The 23,900-nt window shown below is 41.0% G+C and overlaps 1 protein-coding gene across 5 annotated transcripts in view; it reads left to right on the top strand.

Moving 5' to 3' along the window:
* Positions 1-23,900, top strand: part of NCOA7 (nuclear receptor coactivator 7) — a 161,951-nt gene that overhangs the window by 71,974 nt on the left and 66,077 nt on the right. For all 5 annotated transcript variants that reach the window (XM_004587221.3, XM_058678105.1, XM_004587222.3 and 2 more), the window contains exon 3: positions 8,782-9,002. In XM_004587221.3, the coding sequence (XP_004587278.2) occupies positions 8,782-9,002 (221 nt within the window). The remainder of the gene's footprint in view (positions 1-8,781; positions 9,003-23,900) is intronic.

Genomic DNA, 23,900 nt, shown 5'->3' with positions numbered 1-23,900 from the left:
CTGGGATTACCTTACCCCCCAATATCCCCTCCCTGCACTGATTTCCCTTATGTTATTCTAATAGTATAGTCCTTCATAAGCAGAACGAAGTCCATTATTCTGCTCTTTAACTGTGTCCTGACACTGCAGGTACAGACAATGGCAGAGAATCCATTATTCTATTGTCCAGATATATTTAACAGCGTCATTGGGAGTCCATCTTTGATTTGGAAGTAGAGATGCACACTGCATTGTATCTTCACATCATCTGGATATGGCAGTCTCTATTACACAGTTACTGTACATTCCCTTACATGAAAAGCCATAAAACAATAAAAAACAGATAGTTAAAAAACTTATAGAAGCAGTTTTAAAGAGCTATACTGCCCTCAGGATTGGTCAGTTGTAACATTTTAAATAAATAATTAAACTAGAAAACATAGAACATGGTTTACTCACCTGAGAACTGCAGTGGCCTTGACTGAGCTGGGCAGAGACTGGGAACCTGGTAATTCAATCCTGTCTTCCATGGAGTGGCAGGAACCGCAGGACTTGGGCCATACCAGATCTGCAAGAGCAGGAGCTGGAATAAGGAGCAGAACCAGACATCAAACCCAAATACTGTGATGAAGGACACAGGCATCTTATCACCAATGTAAATGTCTGGATAACTTTTCAGCTTTCTTCTTAAAGTTCTTAACCCCAAACTGTAAGAGTAGCATTTGGTGGTGGTGGAGGGGCTATGGTTCTGGTGGGTTTTGCATATGGATAGTGTTCTGCCTTGGCTTCTGAGCATTCCCTGGTCTGGCAGCTCTGTCTTGGAAAGAAACTACTTGGAAAGAGACTTGGAAGAAAATACGGGGAAGTACAAGACTCTTGGGAAGGTTTAGTTTGGATTAAAAGAAAAGGTTTTTTTAAACATTGAAACAGCTTTAGCACATTTCCTGATCTTCTCAGCCAAGTGTAAACTGCTAGAACCTGATAGGACCTTGAAAATCCTGTCAGCCCCTTGGTTTTGTTTACTTAGAAGTCCCAGAGAGTGTATCCAATTTCCTACGAAGGTCACAGTGGTGGTTACAGAGAGCCAAGGCCAGAACACAAATCTGAATTCACACCTTCCTGTGAGTGCATATTCTGAGAAGCCCATTACATTGTCAGGCTAAACACCCTTATGTCAGTCATAGAGTTTCTAAGGTCATTTTAAGTCAAGGTAAACATATAAGCATAGATACTTTTGAAAGAGGCAGGTCTGGGAGACCCAGGGAAATGACTCCAACCTGTTTGTGAATTCCTGTTGAGCAGCTCAACCTTGCCCTGTGACCTGGGGAAATGGCTCTATTTCTCAGCCTTCCTTTTCTTATCTGTAAAATAAGGGTAAAACTTACTGCGTCAATGGACTTTCAGTAGAATAGGGTAACATTTGTGTAAAGCCTTGTATGGTGCCCGATTTCCTAGTTCACTCAGTCATTGACATAAAAAGAAAGCTCTTGTTTAGGTAATTGGTTTTTCAAAAAGTAAAACTCAAGCTTTAAAAATTTGGCAAAACCTTGTTACAGTATTCTTCACTAGGAAGGAAACTTAAAGGCTATTTATTTTTTAGATTATTGAATGCATATTTTTAGATGGTGTAAAATTCAAAAGGTATCTTGAGAAGGTAGGTTTTCCTTTTTTTAAAATTTAGTTCCTTTGATTATTATTATTATTTTCCATGATGCAGTTTTGTAGTTACAGGGATTTCTCCTTTCATTTCCCATTCCTCTTTCTCTTTTTTCTTGTTCCTTCATATGTTCCTCATATCACAGTAGTGTAGTCCTTCAGTAACAATCAAAAGTCCAATATTCTACTTATGTGTATCATGGCATTGTAAGTATAGGCAATGGTGGAAAATATAGTATCATGCTGTCCAGGTATATTCAACTGTTTCATTGGGAGTCCTTTTAATTGAGAGTAGAGATGTTTACTGCAACCTATCTTCACTTCCCAGTAGGCTGGTCTTCATTCTACAGGTGAGAATGTATGTGTATGCTTGATTACGTACTCATCTGTTTATTCTGTATTTGCCTGTAGGCTATCTCATATCAGCGAAAACAAGTAGTTTTTCTTATTGCCTGGCTTCTTCCACCCCCAGGTAATAGCTCTTTTTCTGGAAACTCACTTTACCAGTTTCTCAGTGTATCTTTGTAGATGTGTGCTATACAAACTGAGGTTTTTTTTTTTTTTTAAGATTTATTTACTTTTATTGGAAAGGCAGATTTTACAGAGAAGAAGAAGATAAAGAGACAAAGATCTTCTCTCTTCTGGTTCACTCCCCAAAGTAGCTGCAACAGCCAAAGTTGAGCTCAGTCCAAAGCCAGGAACCAGGAGCTTCTTCTGAGTCTCCCACATGGATGCAGAGTCCCAAGGCTTTGGACCATCCTCTATTACTTTCCCAGGCCACACTAGGGAGCTGGAAGAAAGGTGGAGGAGCCAGGATACGAACTGGCACCCATAGGGGATCCTGGTGCATTTAAGGTGAGGATTTAGCCACTGAGCAATCACACTAGGCCCACAAATTGAGTTTGAAATATTATTTCTATGCCCTTCTTTCTAGTGATTTGCTAATAGGACTAACAATAACTTTAGGTCAGTATTGCCCAGTATACTCTATGGTGATAATGATTTTCCATATGTACGCTGTCCAGTACATGACCTATCAAAATGAGTCAATTGAGCTCTTCAAATGTGTTTTTGGTAACTGGAAGGCTGAATTTAATAATTTTACTTAATGTAAGAACTAATGGTGACTGGCATGAATAGGCCCTGGAGGACAGCATTGCTTGCCTTCATGAAGCTTCTGTTCCATTTTAAAAAAATTTTTGTTTAGCTTTATTCATTTATTTCATTTATTTGAACGTCAGAGCTACATAGAGGGAAGATAGAGAGGGGGAGACAGAGTCTGTGCCTCTGCTGGTTCAGGCTGTAGAACGGGAGCCAGAGCTTCCCTGAGGTGCCCCGCATGAATGACAGAGGCTCAGCTGCTTAGACCATCTCCCACTGCTTTTGCTAGGCTGTCAGCAGGGAGCTGGAGCCCAAGTGGAGCAGCAGTGGTGCCCATGTAGGGGTGCCAGCAGGCGTTGCAGGTGGTGGCTTTACATGTTATCCCACAATACGGCTCCTAGTTGGGGCTTTTCTGTGGTGACCCCCAGTAAGGAAGGGGCCTCAAAAAGGAACTCGCTCAAGGCTGTGGCTACAGTACAGCCTGTGCCCTGAAATCGTTTCCCCGAATACAGGAAAAACTTGAGAGGTAAAGCAGTCTTTCTTGAGCCATTGAAAGTGATTCGTCGGCAGTTTCTCTGCCAGCTCTGGGTTGGGACTCTGGTAAGGAGAAGAGTAAAGTCTGCATAGATTCTACAGGTATTGCCATCATTTAACTTAATATAATAAATCCAGGATGTTCTAGAAGAGCAAAAGTTCTGTAACATTCCATTACGGTGTTGAATGAGAAGCTCTGACTCCTGTACTAAGCCCCGTGCCTGCCTCATTCTTCTGCCGGAGAAGAAAGGTCACATGTTTTGCTTCTGCCTTTGGTGTTACCACTCAAAACAGTGCTAGCTAGCTTCTTAGCATTAGCAGTGCATCTGAGCCTTGTTAAAAATCTGTCACACATTTTGAAAATTCTCTAGTATGAACATGTACTTCTGCAACAAAGCAGATAGTAATATATATTCCAGGAATATAGTAATATATATGTATTTCTATAGCACAACAAATAGCGATATATACTCCAGACATATAGTAATATATAATCCAGGCAGAGAGATGAGGAGAGCCCAACCTAGTCAATGAGAGTGAGATTAAGAACTAAAGGTGAATTTAAGAGGGAGAGATTTAGAAGAGAGAACTGACAGGATTTGGGAAGGGGTTGAATGAATATGTACTTGTTTTATGTGTTTGTGACCTGTCTTAAGGAAAGACAAATACAGCACATCAAAAATATAGGATTTTTTTTCTTTTTTTTTTTTTTAAAGATTTATTCATTTTATTACAGCCAGATATACACAGAGGAGGAGAGACAGAGAGGAAGATCTTCCATCCGATGATTCACTTCCCAAGTGAGCCGCAACGGGCCGATGCGTGCCGATCCGAAGCCGGGAACCTGGAACCTCTTCCGGGTCTCCCACGCGGGTGCAGTGTCCCAAAGCATTGGGCCGTCCTCGACTGCTTTCCCAGGCCACAAGCAGGGAGCTGGATGGGAAGTGGAGCTGCCGGGATTAGAACCGGCACCCATATGGGATCCCGGGGCTTTCAAGGCGAGGACTTCAGCCGCTAGGCCACGCTGCTGGGCCCAGGATTTTTTTTTCATTGTCTTTCTGGAGATCAGATGATGAATCTGTCATTATTTATCAGTGAGTAATCTGTTTTATATGATTTACCAAGTATTCTTTCAACCCCCAATGTGAAAATATGCATTTGGAGTCATTCAGAAAGCCTGGATGAAATAAGTAGAGTTCATTTCTCTGCAAGATACATGTATGTTTTCCCCAGTTTACCTGTCACTAAATGAGGTGGCTACAAATTCATATTGTGAGATTTTCTTAGTGTAAAAAAAAAAAGCACTTTAGATTAAGGATGGCCTTAGCCCACTTTTCTCGGGTCCGTCCTTGCTTCCCCTTGGTGGTCAAAATCGGTGTCTGTGCTTGGAAGGAAGGACTTCGTAGACAGCTTTCAGAAACACACGGCTCGTTTCCAGTTATGAGATCAGAATGTTCTCGTTTTGCTGATCACCTCTGGAGAGACACGGTCTCAGGAGTACTTACACCAAAACAAAAGATGCTGCTGATTACAGAATTTCTCAAGTACTGAAGGGTCCTCTGTTTTCTGTCAAACAAACTTGGTGTTGCTGTTTTTCTGGCATTTTTCTCAGAAGTAGCAGCTGTTTGGCTGTATGTGTTGACAATAACGGTCTGTGTGGGAAAGGGGGAAAACGAACAAAACAATGCGTCCCATTTTGTTGCTTCCACGTGTGAAAATCAGTCTCTAATGAGATGTCCCCACACAGTGCTGCTCTTCACCAACACACATGCCCTAGATCTCAGTAAACTTAATTATCTAGGAGGCAGTGAAATGAGGACATTCAAATCAAGTTAAGGTGGAAAAATTCAGAAGGTTAAGCAGCACCATCTCTCGGGCTGTGATGAGTTCCTTTTTGACATCTCCCTTCCTCCTAAAAGAAGGCTTTTTAAGGTGGGGCCACAAGGTTCTTGTCAAGCAGATTTTTGATCAGTCGATGCACTGGAATCCTGTCAGCCCACGCACAGCCTGCATTTCAGGAACAAAGATCATTCCCTTGTACAGGCAAACCACACACACACACACACACACACAGAGTATGTGTTTGGTATCTCACTACTGCACATTAATTTTAGCCTCAACTCTTACTCTGATAACGTTTGTGTTGTGAGAGCGTTGACTGGGTCTCCTTGTTGCCATCTGATGATAGAAGATACAAGCGTGTTTCTGTGAGGCCCTTTAATGAGCCTCTCATGCCATTCTGTTTGTGATAAAAAAAAAATAGTTCAAATACGAAACTAAAAGACCTGGTGATTATATTCACGCATGACTTTTTCTGTTTCTCTTGTCTCCTAGGCCACGTGTTTGCTTATTAGCCAGCGAAAATCTGAGAACCTGGCTGCTCAGTGTTCAGCTTTGTTGAAGTATATTTTCTTAAAAAAATATTTACCTATTTATTTGAAAGGCAGAGGGACTGAGAAAGAGGGAGAAGGGGAGAGAGATCTTTCATCTGCTGGTTTGCTCCCCCTAAAGGGCCACAGCACCTGTGTTTGCGCCAGTCTGCAAATCCATTCAGGTCTCCTACATGGCTGGTGGGGGTCCAAGTACTTGGGTCACTCTTTTGCTGCCTTCCTACTTCTCAAGTGCATTGACAGGGAGCTGGATCAGAAGGAAGCAGTTGCAACATTAACAGGCATTCATATATTGAATGCAGTGTCACTAGCAGTGGCTTCACTCACTGCCCAATAATGCTAGTCCCTACTGAAATATCTTGTAGAAGGATGGGTTTAGAGATTGTCATATATTCTTTCATGCTTCTTTTATATACAATTACATGATTGCATTAGGGGATATTTTACTATTTCTGTTTATATGTTGATGTATATTATCTTTGGCCTAATAAAGAACCCTATTAGATAAAGAAATAAAATTTTCAGCTTTTAGTACATGAGGAATCTTGTGCTGAAGAATTGGATTTGTAGCCTGAGGTTAATGTTCTCTTCAGGTCAAAGCCTTGGGGAAGGACTTCTAAAGATGGTCAGATTGATTTGTTCACCATTTCAGTGTAAAACAGCGTGAGATAAAACTTTACTCTCATGTATTATCCTGTGGTCGACTCATTATTATTTGCTATGATACAGTTTTATAAGTATAGAGATTCTTCCCTCCATCTCTCATCCCTCCTTCCCTACTTTCCCCTCCCTCCATCTTCCATGATATTATTTAAATCTACCATAGCATTGTACAGGCAAAGGTAGAACATCTAGTATCATAGTCAGCGTATATTTAACTGTTTCATTAGGAGCCCTCCTTTTATTTCGGAGTAGATATGCACACTGCAACATGTCTTCACTTTCTAGTATGCTGGCCTCCATTCTACAGTTCTACAATTCATTGTACATGTGACAGTTCATATGAGAATATATGTATATAGATTTTAACTTGTATATCTATTTGTTTTGTATTTTACATGAAGATTGTCTACCATTAGAGAGTACATGTGATCTTTGGGGACTGGCTTATTTCACTGAGCATATGGTCTCCAGTTGAAACGATTTGATTGCAAATAGTAAAATCTCATTCTTTTTAATGGCTGAATAGTATTCCATAGAGTAAATACACCACAGTTTTTTTATCCATTCCTCTTTTGACAGGTGTCTGGATTGCTTTCATGTCTTCACTATCATGGATTGTGCCAATTAATGATTAATAACCCTATGTAAAATATAGGGTTGCAAATCACTTTCTCATATGCATGTTTCACTTCATTTGGATATATTCCCAGGGATAGGATAGCTGGCGTTACTGGTACATGAATTTTTACTTGTCTTGGCATTCTCCATACTGACTTCCATAGTGACTATGCTGGTCTATACTCAACAACAGTGGAATAGGATAGCTTTTTTTCCCTTCCATATCCATGACAGCAGGTGTTGTTAGTTGATTTCTGTATGTAGGTCATTCTCACTGGAGTTAGGTTGAACCTCAATGTGGTTTTTATTTGCATTTCCCTAATAGCCAGGGAACATGAGCATTTTTTCATGTGTCTATTAGCCATTTGAATTTGATCTTTTGGAAAATGCCTGCTCATTTCCTTTGCTGGTTTCTTAATAGGGTTATTTGTTTTTGCTGTTGTTGAGTTTCTGAAGCTCTTTGTAAATGTTGGATATTTGTCTCCATCTGTTGTATTATAGTCGCCTTAATTTTTTTCCCCCAAATATTTTCGTACCCATTACCCAATAACAAATTGTGCAGGTGCTAAAGGGAGCAGATGAAGTAGAAATGCTAAAGAGGAAGCTCATTACTAGTTACTTTCTAGGCATGTGGTGAATTAAAATTAAATATAACTAAAATATATTTATGTGTGATCACAGTGCTATATGAATGAGAGGTCAAGGTCCTTGGTCTCAAAGAATTTGCATTGTGCTGAGTCAAAAACATTTGCAAGAAGGACTAACAATACAGTGTCACATCAGTTAACAGTAATACGTCAAGTGGGGAATATTTGAAGTTGCTGGGTTTCAGTGAATTAGGACAGACTTATCTCTTCCACATCTTTGACTCAAGAGGAAAGATGTGAGAACCATCATGTATGTTAACTAGCAACTCAGCTAATATATTAGTACTCGTAGTGATTATCCCGTATTGTTAGAGTTTTCCATCTCAGGAAATGCACTTTCTGTACTACACCTGTCATGTGTTTTAAGGAACAGAATTGCTCAGCCTCAAACCATTTCATATCTTGTCAAAGGTTTATGCAGAGTGTGGGAGCCGGATAGGAAGGACTCATTTGTACAGATGTGCTTACCCATCAACCGAACACAGAACACCAGAAGCACTTTTTCCATTTCTTTTGTAAGTGTTTCACTTATCTGAAAGACCGAGTGCTTTCAATCATTGGTTTACTACCTAAATTACCCCCACACAACTGGGCCTGGGCCAGGGTGAAGCCAGTAGCCAGGACCTCCTTCCTGGGCTCCTGTATGCTGGTAGACGTGCAAGCTCTCACATCATCATCGACTGCCCTCCCAGGCATGTTAGCAGGAAATTGCATCTGTGTGGAGTAACCAGGAGACAAACCAATTGGGGAATGCTGATTTCACAAGTTGTGGCTTAACTTGCTGCAGTATGACACAGGTACCACCATTTCTTTCTTTAATGTAACAATCCAGACATGGCACTACAGGAGGGTAATAGTATGTATAGACTTTTAAAATATTCCACATTTAGTAACCTTATAAAAGAACTTGGTTTCCCCTTTGGGCTGAAAGCAACATATACTGAGAGGTAATATTGAGGATATAAAATTGAAGAAAAGCCTTAAGTCTTGACTTAAGAATTTTAAAGTGATCAGAGAATAAAAAGAAAATAGGGAAGTATAATTAACAATATTAGAAGAATATTAGTATAATTAACAATGAAGTGTAGGCTGTAGCAGTTCATTAGTTTTCAAAGCCCCGAAGCATGAGATAAATAAGATTCCTATGAGCATATCATTTCTGCAGTATTTTCCTTTTTTTTTCTTGTTGCTAGATTGAAAAAGAAAAAGCAAGCCAAACAAAATGCAGAGACAGCTTCAGCGATAGTATCCAGAACTCACTCTGGGAAGGAAGATGCTGCCACAGTAAGCTTAGATCAAGACAAGTGCAGCATTGCTGTGGAAGAGGAATATGTCACTGATGAGAAAAAGAAGAGAAAAAATAATCCATTAAAGGAAATCAGGCGTACAGAACTAAAGCGCTATTACAGCATTGGTGAGTATATGGCACTACATAACATTGTCATTTTATAAATGTGATGATTTTCGGAAGACATTTATAAATGGTCATCATCATCATCATCATCGTAACAATAACAGTTTGTGGAGCTATCCTTGCATGTCCCACATCTTTATATATATGATCTTTTGTGAAAAGAAAACAATCGAATGTTGTTGTGGCTCATTTAACATTGTGTTCCTGCCACCTAACACCATGCCTAGCACGTATTGTGTACCGATGAGCATGTTTCTAGTGTATGGTCTTGTTGTATGAGAGAGACTGTTCTTTTTTTTTTTTTTTCTAATTTTTATTGGAAAGTCTTATATACAGAGAGGAGGAAAGACAGAGTTCTTCAGTCCATTGATTTACTCCCCAGAGCTCAGCCGATCTGAAGCCAGGAGCTAGGAACCTCATCCAGGTCTCCCACATGGGTGCAGGGTCCCAAGATTTTGGGCCGTCCTCCACTGCTTACCCAAGCCATAAGCAGGGAGCTGGGTGAGAAGTGGGGCCACCGGGGCACGAATCGGCATTCATATGGGATCCTGGTGCATGCAAGGCGAGGACTTTAATCACTAGGCTACCTCGCTGGGCCTGAGAGAGACTATTGTTAATGCGTGTGTGTGCATGTCCTGCAATGCTGACAGAAGTGGCCGTAGTTTTTGGCATCAGCGAGGCAACAGAAAATGGAGCAGACATAGCCTAGTATCAGTCAGTTCAAAAACAGGACTGTAGAGAGTTTTAGTTAAATCTCAAAACAAGTCAGTTGTACTATATAGTTCACAGTAGTTACTGCTTTTGAACCTTCCTTAACAGAAGTGGCATATCTATCTTTGCTTGGGTCATCCACCTCTTCTTGCCTGTTGTTCTATCAGATAGGCCTGGAGTATTTTCCAAAGACATTGCAAATAAAGGCTACCAGGTGTCAGAACCCGGTGTGCTGCAGACATTAGAGTGTTCTCAAAATTGCTAAGCAAAGAAAGAGAAAACTGAAGGAGATTCCTGAGAATATAATGCAGATGTCATCTATGCAATGTCATCTTACCCAAATAGAAGGCGTCTTCTGAAGGACCATACACTTGGTCCCAGTTAGTCCCATACTTACTGAGAGGCGTATCTTGTCTCCGCATTTGATGTATTTTTCTAACACTCATCCCTGGTAAAGTGGGCTGTCATGGAGGTGGTAGTAAATGCTGCTTTGCTGATATTGCTGCAACAGTGACAGATATCTGACGCAGAGAACATACGGCTTGTAGTATTGCAGTTGGTTAAGATGATTAAATAATATATTGCACAACTTAATACATGCTTTTCATCTCAAGCCATTTAGTGTAAGACATTGTAACTGTCAATCTATTGAAATATTTTTTTAATTAAACTTTGTCTTAAAGTGCAGTGTTGATTGTTATTCCTTATTGCTAAAAAGAAGAAGAGAGTTAAGGAAGAGTGCTTTATTCATCTTCCTTTACAAAGGATTTCTTTTTATATAAGTTTTTTAGTGTCTTATTACATATGTAGCATTGAGCCAGAAACAATACCCATGGCTCTTTACCTCTACCTTCACTTTACAAAATCAGCTCAGCTATTATTTTTTCAGGGAAGACCTCCTGACGTTAGCTAGGATAGACTTCTTTTCTGCATTGTTGCAGATTCATTTGACTACCTGAGTACAGGCTGAGTATGAGTAGCTTCATGTAGTGTCTGTGGCATACAGCTACTTTAAAAATGTGTGTTGAACAGTGGATGTGATACTTAGATCAATAAATATTATTTTAAATGAATTTCATAGAAATTCTAGAAGGATGGTAGATGACAAGAAGTTACTGGGCAGAATTATCCTGTAATTTTATTTGAATACAGCAAGGGAGATGCTGCCACTTTTCCTTGCCACCCTATTTCTAGAATGATAATGGTGACAATTGGTTTGGAGATTGGGGACGTTCCTTCATGTCAATCTAATGCTTAGATAGTAGAACTTTGGGTTGAGTCTGTGAATTCCGTTTACCCATTCTTGGCCTGTCTGCAGGACCTCACAGGGTCTGGCCTGAAGGATTCCCTATTCCCATCCCAGGATGCCATTCTGCACCACTAGGTGGAGCCTGAGGCCTCCAGCCAGGAGTCACGGCAGCTCCAGGTGGATGCTGCTCAGAAAGACTCTGACCTCCGGGGAAACAAAGACAAGAAAAGTGAAAATCTGTTGACCCATTGAAGACTTGGACTTCCTCCTGTATTCAGAGGGGAAGTTTGGGGGCATCTGCATGATGCACTTGAGACAATGTCAGTAGGCTGTGCTGATGTGCCTGGGAAAGGGACCACTGAGCAGAGGCTTTGTTGATTCATGTTGTTACTCTCAGCAGGGATTTTTCCTGTGAGATCAGCAGGATATCCCCACTTATATGTATTATATATTTTCATTTATTTTAAGATTTATTTTATTAGAAAGCCAGATTTACAGAGAGACGGAGAAAAAGAGAGAAAAACCTTCCATCTATGGTTCACTCTCCAAGTGGCTGCAACGGCCAGAGCTGAGCTGATCTGAAGCCAGGAGCCAGGAGCTTCCTCTGGGTTTCCCACGTGGGTGCAGTGAACCAGCACACATGTGGGATCCTGGCATGTGCAAGGCGAGCATTTAGCCACTAGGCTATTGCGCAGGGCCCTATAATTTTAAAATGTATACTGAATATTTGCTAAGTGGATGGGTTAACAGTTAATGCCAAGATATCTTAACCAAATAATTAGAAACACATCAATTAAGAAGCCAAGCATAGTGTTAAATAAAAAATTCTTAGATATAGAGGTGATATTTTGTCATCGTTTCTCAGAATAGCTATGGCAGATATGTTAGAGAGCTGAACTATTTTTTTCCCCCTCTGAGTAGAGTTTCTGCTTATAGAAATAACATCTTTTCTGATTAATTCAGCATCTAAGGGCTGAAAAGGAAAGAGTGAGAACTGACAGTCTGGGCAACTCAAGAAGAAGGGTGATCAATAAATTTGTATTTGTGGAGATTTTGGGGGGTACCAAGAGTGTTTGTCTAGGGGGACCTGGTTTTCAGGAAAAAAGCCTGTAAATTATTGCTTATGGGTGTGAAGTACGAAATGCACATAGGCAAAAAATATGCTCAAGAGGGTCACGCAGGGAGTCAAACTGAAAAGAATGACCAACAAACAGGCATGAACGGCAAAAACAGGGTATTGGTTGATGTTGTCTCTGGATACAGAAATTTCAAGGAACTTACATTTATTTATTTATTTATTTATTAGAAAGATTTACACAGAGAAGTAGAGACAGAGAGAAAAAGCTTCCATCTGCTGGTTCATTCCCCCAAGTGGCGGCAATGGCTGGAGCTGAGCCATTCTAAACCCAGGAGCCAGGAGCTTCCTCTACATGTCCTACATGGGTGTAGGGTTTCAAGGTTTTGGGCCATCCTCTACTGCCTTCTCAGGCCACAAATAGGGAGATGGATGGGAAGGGGAGCAGCTAGGACATGAACTGGTGCCTTTATGGGGTCCCGACAGATGCAAGGTGAGGATTTCGCCACTAGGCCATTGCACTGGGTCCCTGTATACTTACTAATAGCAATCATAAAGCATAATATACAGACCTCAAGCAAAGGTGTGAGAAGAACATTATGCAGATCTAGAGTAGTACCTGCATTAGGCAGGAAAAAGTTCCTACTTCCCGTAGGTATCCATTCTGTCACATATGTTCCTCATCTTTTGACGAAATAATACTTTTACTTTTTGAATTAGATTATCTGTATCACAAGTGGCAATAATTCATTGCTGCCTTCCAATACCTAGAAGAATACAATAGTTAAGATACTGGTAAAAGATATAATGAGAAGATTGAGTCACTAGATTTGCCTCATTGTAACAATGTTGTGTTGATTCTATAAATGTTCTGTTTTGCTTGTGAGGAGGGAGTAGGAAAACGGAAGTGGAGTAATTATATTACGGCAGATGGCGTCGGTTAAATCTAGATCCAGCCCCTACTGACAGCACCTGGCATGCAATAAGCATTCAAACAAACAAACAAACAAACAAACAAACCAGCTTCAAGAATAAGGAAAGTCAACCCTTCTGTGCTTACGTTTGTACTGGCTACTACATAGAGCTCATTTTCACTTATTCTGTAAATGTAAACATAAGGGATGGTTTGGTAATGTGTCCATACATGTTTCGAAATTAACTACTAAGTTAAATTTCAAATGAGAATGTTTTAAAAGATATTAAAAGATCATTTTACAGCATCAAAATATGTTAAATTGACGTGAATTATATCACAATGCACTGTTATTAAAGGAGTAGTTGATTGTTCATCTTAGAATAGTGCATAATCTTTGCTTCTAAGAAAATGAAGATAAGAACAGAAATTTTACAAATACAAATGACATTTCATTGTGGGGAAGTTCTTCAGTTCATATAGTCATGGAGGTATGAGATTGGAAGAAATAGATACATTTTATAAGGAAGAAGAGCCAGAAAATATTATGATGATTAAAATGTTTATATAAAATGATAAGACCAAGAATTCTGACTAGCATAGTAGAAATCTTTAGAGAATTAGACTTAGCCATTATAGCAGGTATAAAGGACTCAAATAACAGCATGGCTAGTTTTGCAATTATTATAGTTTTAAGGTCTATTTATGGAAAATTCAGAATCTGAAGAATGAATTTGACTTTTCATTAATATTTAATGTTCATAGTTATTATTTCATATAATAGTTTTCTCTACTGATTTAAAAAGAAATTTCAAAAATAACAATGAAATTCTCCACTTTTCCCTTATGGATTTTTGGTTTTCACAACAGCATGAAAATACCAGACTGCAAATTCATGCCAGCATTGGCTGCCTTCCCACTTCAACCACGGCAGTGAAGGCCTCTTTTCTGTCATGTTTTGGTTTCACATGAAATTCAGAAAACAAGGTTAATGTTACTTTGTTAAATTAATTTCCAAAAATAGATGAATGAAACCACAAATGTATAAAGGTGTTACACTTCTGCACAAAAGTATTGATCATTTTGGGACTTCAGATTTCATTGAATCAAAGAATAGAGTATTAAAATGTGCTTAAATTTAGAAAGAAGATATCAAGAGCTTTTCTCAAGATTTATTTATTTTTATTCAAAAAGCAGATTATAAAGAGAAGGAAGGACAAAGATCTTTCATCTTTTGATTTGCTCCCTCATTGTCTGCAGCAGCTGGGACTGAACTGGTCCAAACCAGGAGCCAGGAACTTCTTCCAGGTCTCCTGACGGGGCAGATACAGGGTCCCAAGGCTTTGGGCAGTCTTTGACTGCTTTCCCAGGCCACAAGCAGGGAGCTGAATGGGAAGTGGAGCGGCTGGAACACAAACCAGCACCCATATGGGATCCTGGTGGTTGCAAGGTGAAGTTTTAGCCACTGGGCCATTGTACCGTGCCTTACTATATTCTTTCAAATGTGGACTCCCAGCGTTTGCAGGCGCAGGATTAGCCAATTGAGCCATTGTGCCAGCCTCAGGACATTTTTTAAAAAGATTTGTTATTATTTCTACTTGAAAGGCAGATTTTACTCAGAAAGAAGAAGACACAGAGAAAAGTGTTCCATCCATGTTGTCATAATGGCCAGAGTTATGCTGATCCAAGGTGGCCAGGAGCCTCCTCCAAATTTCCCCCTTGAGCACAGAGTCCTAAAGACTTGGGCCATTCTCTGTTTATTTCCACAGAGAGCTGGATTAAAACTGGGGCAACCTGGACCCGGCGCGGTAGCCTAGCAGCTGAAGTTCTCACCTTGAATGTTCTAGGATCCTCTGTGGGCACCAGTTCTAATCCGGACAGTCCAGCTTCCCATCCAACTCTCTGCTTGTGGCCTGGGAAAGCAGCCAAGGATACCCAAAGCCTTGGGACCCTGTACCCGTGTGGGAGACCCAGAAGAAACTGTAGGCTGCTCGCTTCAGATTGGCTCAGCTCCAGTTGTTGTGGCTGCTTGGGGAGTGAATCATTGTTGGAATATCCTCCTCTCTGTGTATCTGACTTCTTTTTTTTTAAGATTTATTTTTAGTAAGAAGTGGAGCAGCCAGTATAGCCCTTATAGTTTGCCAGTGCCCCAGGGTGGAGGATTAGCCTGTTGAGCCATCATGTTGACCCCTGTTTGTTTTCTTTTTAAGCAGAATGCCTTTAAAAGACTTGAGAAAGAAAGAAATCAAAATCCTTAAGATAAAAGTAGTTAGGGGACTGGTTATTGGAACTATCAAGGAGGAAAGATCAATGTTTTAGTAGCATCGCACCATGAATCGCTTGGTGGCGAACAGGACAAGCTTGCAGAATGCACAGGAATGTGGCTGAGGAGCGAAGGCGACAGCAGAGATGATAGATAGATGTGGGGGGCATGAATGAAGAGCTATGTCTCTCCAGTGCAGAGGCCGTGACAGCTGGATAAGAATCAGTGATCAAGACCACCCAGTGTGATAACTCAGTTGTGGCCTGTGGGGAGCGATGTGATTAATCTCATTCTATGGAAAAACTGATCCAAACAGAGCCCAAGATTTGAGACCTAGGATTTCAGAGTTCCGTTGCCATTGAAATTCTAGTAGTCAAGAAGGCACATGTATATCTACATGCATATATCAGTGAAATAGACACCTTCCCCTAAGCAGCCCTGGCTGTGATTGTTCCAGTTTGGATTCAGGAACCTTCCTTCCCCGTTCTTTTACAGCCCAGCACTGCCATCAATACTCTATGTCATGCCCATTCTTGTCTGTGGTGAATTTAAAAAGTGTAGTCATTGAAACCAGCGGCTGTGTTTTTTTAAAAAAAGTCGTAGAACTTAAGGGCCTGAGTTCAGCGACTGACCATCATAGTTACAGGGATCTGCACACGAAAATCACTTCAATCATTCCTATGTTGTGTTATGTCACCTCTGTGTGCATTGTGGAACATGTCCCTGTCAGAGAAATGACCAAAGGTAGGTTGGGCTGAGGAAGAATTAAGCAGATTAGACTAAATAGGCGCAGTGGTATTTAAGCTGTGAAAAAAGTCAAACTCGAGGTGAATTGTGGAGGAATTATTACAAAGGAAATGTTCTCCAATTCTGTCTTGTCTGTTTGAACCACTATAAAACGAAATACCATAAACTGATTTACAACAGCAGACATTGCTCACAGTACTAACGAGTTGGTAAAGGCTTGCTTCCGCAATAGAGCAGTGTCTTCCCACTCTGGCCTCGCCTGGCCACAGGGCAGGGGATCTGCCTGGGGCCTCCTCTTTTTTTTTTTTTTTTTTTTTTTTTTAAAGATTTATTCATTTTATTACAGCCAGATATATACAGAGGAGAGACAGAGAGGAAGATCTTCCGTCCGATGATTCACTCCCCAAGTGAGCCGCAACGGGCCGATGCGCGCCAATCCGAAGCCGGGAACCTGGAACCTCTTCCGGGTCTCCCACGTGGGTGCAGTGTCCCAATGCACTGGGCCGTCCTCAACTGCTTTCCCAGGCCACAAGCAGGGAGCTGGATGGGAAGTGGAGCTGCCGGGATTAGAACCGGCGCCCATATGGGATCCCGGGGCTTTCAAGGCGAGGACTTTAGCCGCTAGGCCACGCTGCTGGGCCCCTGGGGCCTCCTCTTGAGGGCAGTAATGTCATTCATGCTGACTCAACCCCATGGCATAGTGTTCCCCCTCCCCCAGAACCCGACTTTCTAGTACCATCATCTGAGGTATAAGGATTTCAACATAGAATTTTACAAGGGAAATATACATTCAAGCTGAATAAATTGATGGGAAGGTGTGGCCAAATCTTTTGGAGGGCACTTGTCCATTTTTATCTTTTCATACCCTTTGACCCAGCAGTTCTGTTTGAACAAGCAAGAAAACAATCATGACGTACTAGAATAGCTACAGTGATAATTACTGCACTGTTTAAAATAGCAGGAAAATAAAATAGATTGCACTTCATGGAATATTGTGTATTTTCTAATGACATAGTATAGAAAAACAGTTGATAACATAGTCACATTTCATAAAATATTAAAAATGGCTGGGTCATAGTTGCAGTGAGTGATTTCATTTTTATTTTTTAAAAATATCTGCATGCCTCTTACAGAGGAAACTGGAGAGCAGTGGCCGTCTCTGCACCAGAATGCGAGGACTGCCTCTCTGGATGAAGTACAAGGGATGATTTGATCTGTCCTCTCCCTCTTTCTTTCATTCATTCGTTCTTTTTTTTATTTAAGGAATGCTGTGGCCTGAATATTTATATCTCTCCAATGGAGGAAAGACAGAAAGAATCTGTTTTGGATGGTTACCCCTGTGGAGTACATATTTTGTTTCATTCTTTTTTTTTTTTTAAGATTTATTTAATTTTATTGGAAAGGCATATTTTATAAAAAGAGAAGAAGAGACAGAGAAAAATCTCCCATCTGTTGATTTACTCCCCAAATGGCCGCAGTGGCCGGAGCTGAGGTGATCCGAAGTTGGGAATCTGGAGCATCTTCCAGGTTTTCCACAGGTGTGCAGTGCCCAAGGACTTGGACTGTCCTCTGCTGCTGTCTCAGGCCACAGCACAGAGCTGGATCAGAAGTGGAAGAGCTGGTACACGAACTGGCATCCAGATGGAATGCCGGCACCATAGGGTACAGGATCAGTCTGCTGCACCATCGTACTGGCCCCTCTTGCATTCTTGAATTTGTAACCTACTTTAGGAGGTAGTAGGCCATCTTACAAATGCAAAAACTGTTCTGTTTTGCAAGTTTAGTGCTGCTTTTTCTATGCTGTTAGTACGGAATTGGATGAGAGGTAGAGCAGTCAGGATGCAAACTGGTGCCTGTATTTGGTGCTGCAATTGTAGTTGTTAGCTCTACCCTCTGTTTCACAATGCCAGGACCCCTGAATTGTCTTACATAATGTTTACAGTTACTTTTACCCTATTTTATACACTGGGAATCCACTAAGCAATGTCCCTTGCCAAAAATGAAGAACATGGCGTGGGTGCACACAGAACAAGGGGCAGAGCAGTACTGCCCTTTGCCATCTGTCTCCTACCAAAACCTACCCTCTCCCATGATTTTTAAGGGGAAAGGCAGCCTCTTCCTGTTTATTACTTGTTTATTTGAAAGGCAGAAGAGAGGGAGAGACAGAGGGAGGGAGGCAGAGAGAGACAGAGAGAGAGCAACTGACCTTTCGTGTGTGAGTTCATGCGGCAGACCCTGAAGCAGCACAGGCTGGCCCAGACCCAAGCCAGGAAGTGGGAATTCATTCTGGATGTCTAACCTACCTGAGCCGTTACCTGCTGCTGCTCAGGAAGTGCATTAGCGGGAAGCTGAAAGTGGTGGGTCAGGATTCAAACCTAGGCAATGTCATAAGGGATGTAACCATGTCATCAAGCACCTTTCTGTTCTAACTTTTGTCATTTTTAATTGTACTCTTATTTTATATTACATTTTTAAAATTATGTCATTACAGTGTTATGATTGTTGTACCTTAATTTATCAGTACAGTGTACTATCATACATCATTTAAAAGCATTTTAGACAGTTTCAGGTACCTGTGCTTACACATAATGTGCTCATCAATTTGGCAAGTATCCCTTCTGAAAGCTTTTAAGTTGCATTTAAGTTAAACATTAATTTGAAGAAAAGGGGAAATATCCACAAGAGTGAGATTTTCCTATTTGGGAGCAGTATATATTCTTTTATTCAAATTTTCATGTATTTCAGTAAAAATGTTTAACTTTTTTTTATGCACATCTTTGCAATGTTTTGTTATGTTTACTCCTAGATATTATATAGTTTGATACCAGTATGGTTGGGACTTTTTCAAGTACACTTCTATAAGATTGTTATATCTGACCACCTTACCTGAACAACTTTGTGAATTTTTTACATTTTCATGATGATGTTGATTATTCATGTTAGAAAGAAATTTATAGCTAATAATCAGATTTTCACTGCTTTCTTTTAAGTGTTTGAAACGTCTGTACTTTGCTTTGTTTAGATATTCCAAAACAAAGTCAAATATAAAACATGATAGAAACTTATAAATGATATTGATATTGGCTGGTATTTTACTTCTTTTGTTCTTAATGTTTGTTTTGGTTTTCTATAAGAGCGCATGTCAAGTTACACAGGTGTGCTTTAGGCAAACTTAGAAAAATTACTCGAGACCACGGTTGAATGCCAGGTGCCCACAGTGCATTCCAGTGCAGTGGCAGCCTCCTGTCATGGCTGTGAAAGGCATTTTCCCATGACTGGCAGGAATTCTGTTCTTGTCTTTGGGGTTTGCAAGATATCTTTGCACTTGTGGTGTTTCTGCATTCATTTCCACTGCCAAATATTTTCTTTCTGAGTTTAAATATTTGTGTTTTGGGCTCGTGTGATATTGGGTGAGCCACTGTGCAGCAGTTTGGCAAAGTGGTCACCACCATGCCCAAAAGCCTGAGAAGCGTCACTGAATTGCTGCTGGCACACAGGTGCTTCTGAGTGAGTGAAGGTGGAAGGACGCGTGCAGCACCTGACTTCTCATTGTTCTATGGGGGTCTGCCTTCCTCATAGCAGGGTGTGGGGGGCCTCATCCCTGCCCCGATTGCCTTGAACTTAGGTAGTGAGCCAATTACTGCTCACCTGGAAGTGACGTTATTAGGTCGTTTTTTTTCCCTGAAGTTGCTATTGATTTATATGTATTTTGACTGCATTGCTTCTTTAGAAATATTTCTAATGTGCATCAAAGACTGAATTCATCATATAAAGGAATTTCACTGTCAGCTCTAGTCTGTGGCTACAATGTGGCCTCTTCATCAAAATTTGGGAGCCTGTATCAAAAGTGATTAGATGAAATTTTTCTTCTAAGCAAATTGTGATGGCCTATCATATAATTACCATATTACTGCTGCATTTCTGGAATGAGATCTTTTGCTCAGGGTTTATAATTCTTTTAACACACTACTCCATTTGGATTGTATATATTAATGGCATTACTACTAATAATAATAACATTTTTTAAGCACTGATTTTTTCCTTGGCACAGAAATTAACCTTGTTTTCATCTCTTTTTCTCAGCAACATTATGATAGTTCTTCATTTTACACTTGAGAAAACTAACACAGAAATTTCTGGTAACTTGTCTAATATCACATAGCTATGCAAATGTGTCAGAGTTAATAGTCGAGCCTACCTTATTTAAAAAAAAAAGATTTATGTATTCATTTTGAAAGAGAGGACAGAGACAGAAAGCTTCTATTCACTAGTTCACTCCTCAGATGACTGCAGTGGGTAGCGGTAGGCCAAGCCAAAGCCAGGAGCTTCTTCCTGGTTTCCTACATGAGTGGCAGGGATTTAAGAGCACTTGGGTCACCTTGGCTGCTTTTCCTGGGCCACTTGATGAGGGAGTGGATAGGAAGTGGAGCAGCCAGGACTTGAACTGGTGCTCATCCGGGATGCTGACAACACAGGTTACAGCTTCACTTGGTGTGCCACAAAGCCAGTCCCTGAGCCTAGCTCATTTTGATCCCTATAAGCTGTTTAGTGATCTAAAGGAGTTGCACAAGGCCTGATTTTATGGTTGATGTCATGCAATTATTGCAGCCAGCTCTGTCAGTTTCCATCATAGGAAATAGGTTCTCTTTTCATAGATCAGAGCATCCCTCTCTTAGAAAGATCTCAGGAGACACAAACAACTTTTGCACCTCTGAGTCCTCCTCATTTGGATGCCAAGAAAAGTCTCTATATTTGAATGAGGCATTGGGGAGCACTGTGATGCCATCTTCCTGACCCCCAATAGTGGATCTTCTGATGGATGTAGGTGGTAGAGAGAACTGGTTGTCCAAGGGGAAACAGAGGAATGGGGACACACACTTTCAGTTGAGTAATATCAGTGCACTGTTCTGATACAATCTGAAACCCTGATAACTTTCAGAAGTTTTGTTTGTGCTTGTCCAGATCATTGACCATAACAGAAAGAAAGGCTTCCTACTGTCATTTCTGTCTTTCCTGAATTGTGTCAAAATTGTGGAATCATGTTCTAGGAAATTTACAAGTGTCTCCTTGTTGGCTCATTCTTGCTGTTTTGTTTGTTTGTTTGTTTGTTTGTTTTTCTTACAACCAGAATTGTTTTAACATTCCCCTCTCTTTTTTTCCCCTTGGAAACTCACTGGACATATTTGACATAACTACTTGAATTCTCAAAAATTCTCTTTGAATTTCAACTTCCTTCCTTCCTTCCTTCCTTTTTTTCCATCTTTTTAATCTTCCTTTTTTTAATTTTTGAAAAAAAATGTATCAGAAACATCATTCAGGTTGACTTGACTGCACAGCTAACACCCAATGTCCTACTTTGTTAACTTTTCTGCCCTTCCTTCCTTCCTTCCTTCCTTCCTTCCTTGCTTCCTTCCTTCCTTCCTTCCTTCCTCTCTCTCTCTCTCTCTCTCTCTCTCTCTCTCTCTCTCTCTCTGTCAATGTCTTCTCTACCTGTGGTGAGCACAATAATAACCTGTGTCCTACCACCCTTAAAGGCATTCAAGCTCTAATTTGCAAAGCCTGTCACATGACACATGAATGTTATATGTTGTGTATAAACTGAAATTGAAATGTCAATGAGGTGCTCACAGAAGGTCGTTAAGAACTCGCATTTACTTTTACCATATTGGTTACTCATTACTATGTCAATTAATTCCATAATGATGTAAATTTTTGCTGATGGTATGTTGGAGCTTTTAATTGATCGGGATGATACTCTGCTGGCTCTGTCGTCAGACCAGAGAGGGTATACCTAAGAAGCCGTTGAACTTGACTGGACAATAAGATGCTGGACTCTATGTTTAGTATATGCTTGCAGTGGAGGAATCCACCATGGTGGGAGGGTTTGGGGAGGGGTGGGGAGAATCCAAGTATCTATGAAACTGTGTCACATAATGCAATGTAATTAATGAATTTAAAATAAAATAAAATTAATGAAGTAAAAATAATAAATAATTTAAAAAAAAATGACTTGAAGAAGATCTGCCTGGATTAGCAAGGAGGACTAATCACCACAGGGGTCCTTAGAAGTGAAAGGGGAGGGGCCCGGCGGCGTGGCCTAGCAGCTAAAGTCCTCGCCTTGAAAGCCCCGGGATCCCATATGGGCGCCGGTTCTAATCCCATTCCGGCAGCTCCGCTTCCCATCCAGCTCCCTGCTTGTGGCCTGGGCAAGCAGTTGAGGACGGCCCAATGCATTGGGACCCTGCACCCGCGTGGGAGACCTGGAAGAGGTTCCTGGTTCCGGGCTTCAGATTGGCGCGCATCGACCCATTTTGGCTCACTTGGGGAGTGAATCATCGGACGGAAGATCTTCCTCTCTGTCTCTCCTCCTCTGAGTATATCTGGCTGTAATAAAAAAAAAAAAAAAAAAAAACAAGAAGTGAAAGGGGAAGGCAGTAGAAGGAGAACTAGAGGAATGGAAACCCCGGAAGAGCTTGGACAGCTCTGCTCTGTTTGCCGGTGGAGGAAGGGACCCTAAGCCAAGGAAAGTAGCCCTATTCTAGGAGTTAGAAAAGACAAGGGAGCCAGTCTTCCTGCAAGAACTTGCAGAAGGAAATAACCCATGTCAGAATGTTATCCTGGGGAATTGGAAGATTCTATGACTGTGTTTGATTCAGAGCCACTGAATTTGTGGTGATTGCCTGTAGCAGAAACAGGAAACCAACAGGTCATGCCATTCTCCTCTGTCTCCCAGCATCTGACTGCTGTCACTCAGCCCTGGGGCCAGCTTCAGCCCCTTGCCTGGGGCATCTTAAATCCCTCAGGGAGCTGGTTCAGCAGTGTATTTGCTTATTCCTTCCTGCCACTCCCATGTAGAGACCCCACCTATGAACAAATGTTTATGGTGTATTATGTCTTAACATTCGCTTTGAAACTTTGTTTGCCATAGTAATAACTGTTCTAAATTGACAGTCTTTTGGTCTCTAATTTTATGTTCACCCCACCCCTGCTCTTGTGATAGGGTTAATGCCATCTGTCTTGATCTACCTCCACTTTCAGGAACTCTCTGACCTCTGGCTATGCATTTTCTAGGTTTTTATCTCTTGGCTTATGCACAGCATTTGACAGTATCGCTAGTGCCTTCCTTTAACTTCTTCCATGGCCTCTGTGATCTCACATTCATTTTCCTAACCTTTGAATTGCTTCTCTCCTCCCTGCACACCCCTTATGTCAGCCATACTTCCTTCTATTCCTCAGACATAAGGTTGCCCTTAGTTAGCCCTGAAACCTTAGCTTTTCTTTTCAAATGCGTTGTGTTGGCTATGAAAACTCACTTCATGGATCACTGCCACATGGGGTCCTTTACATTGACCTTAATGCCCTTCCTGGCCCAGGTACACTGCTAGATTTCACCTTCCTTTGGTTTCAGTACTGGAGAGAGAGAAGTTGTTTTTTAAGAAGCTTGTATTTTTTCAAGAACCAAGAGCCTTTCTTTTCTTACAGGGCAGGACTTTGAGACAGGAAACTACTGTGCACCTGGTTGAAAGTTAACATGGCTAGCTGTTTCCTACTCTGCATTCCAGCTGTCACCTCTAGGTTATTTGCAGAATGAAACAAGCTAAAAATTGAAGAGCCTATGTTTTATTCCTCTGGGGATTTTGTCAATAAGAGCACTTCTTTGATGAATGGGGAAATGTGGCTCTGAAGACTGTTTTAGCGGTGGCAAAGTAGGAGTTTCAGTTCTTGACCTGGGGGTGGCTTTAAAGGAAGGCCTGCCACTTTCTCCCCCAGGCAGTAGATACTTGCACATTATTGGCCTCAGACTCCTATAAACAGAGGGAGAATCAGCGTTTGGGTGTATATAAAAGGCTTTGAGGAGGCCAGAAATGGAGGTGCCAGTGTCACTGGGAGATGTTTGTGGTTCCTACCTGAAGCATTGGATTTGGATCTCCTGCCTTTCC

This window comes from Ochotona princeps, chromosome 1 (genome assembly GCF_030435755.1).
Source record: "Ochotona princeps isolate mOchPri1 chromosome 1, mOchPri1.hap1, whole genome shotgun sequence".
Taxonomy (NCBI): Eukaryota; Metazoa; Chordata; class Mammalia; order Lagomorpha; family Ochotonidae; genus Ochotona; species Ochotona princeps.
This window is presented reverse-complemented; position numbering and strand designations above follow the sequence as displayed.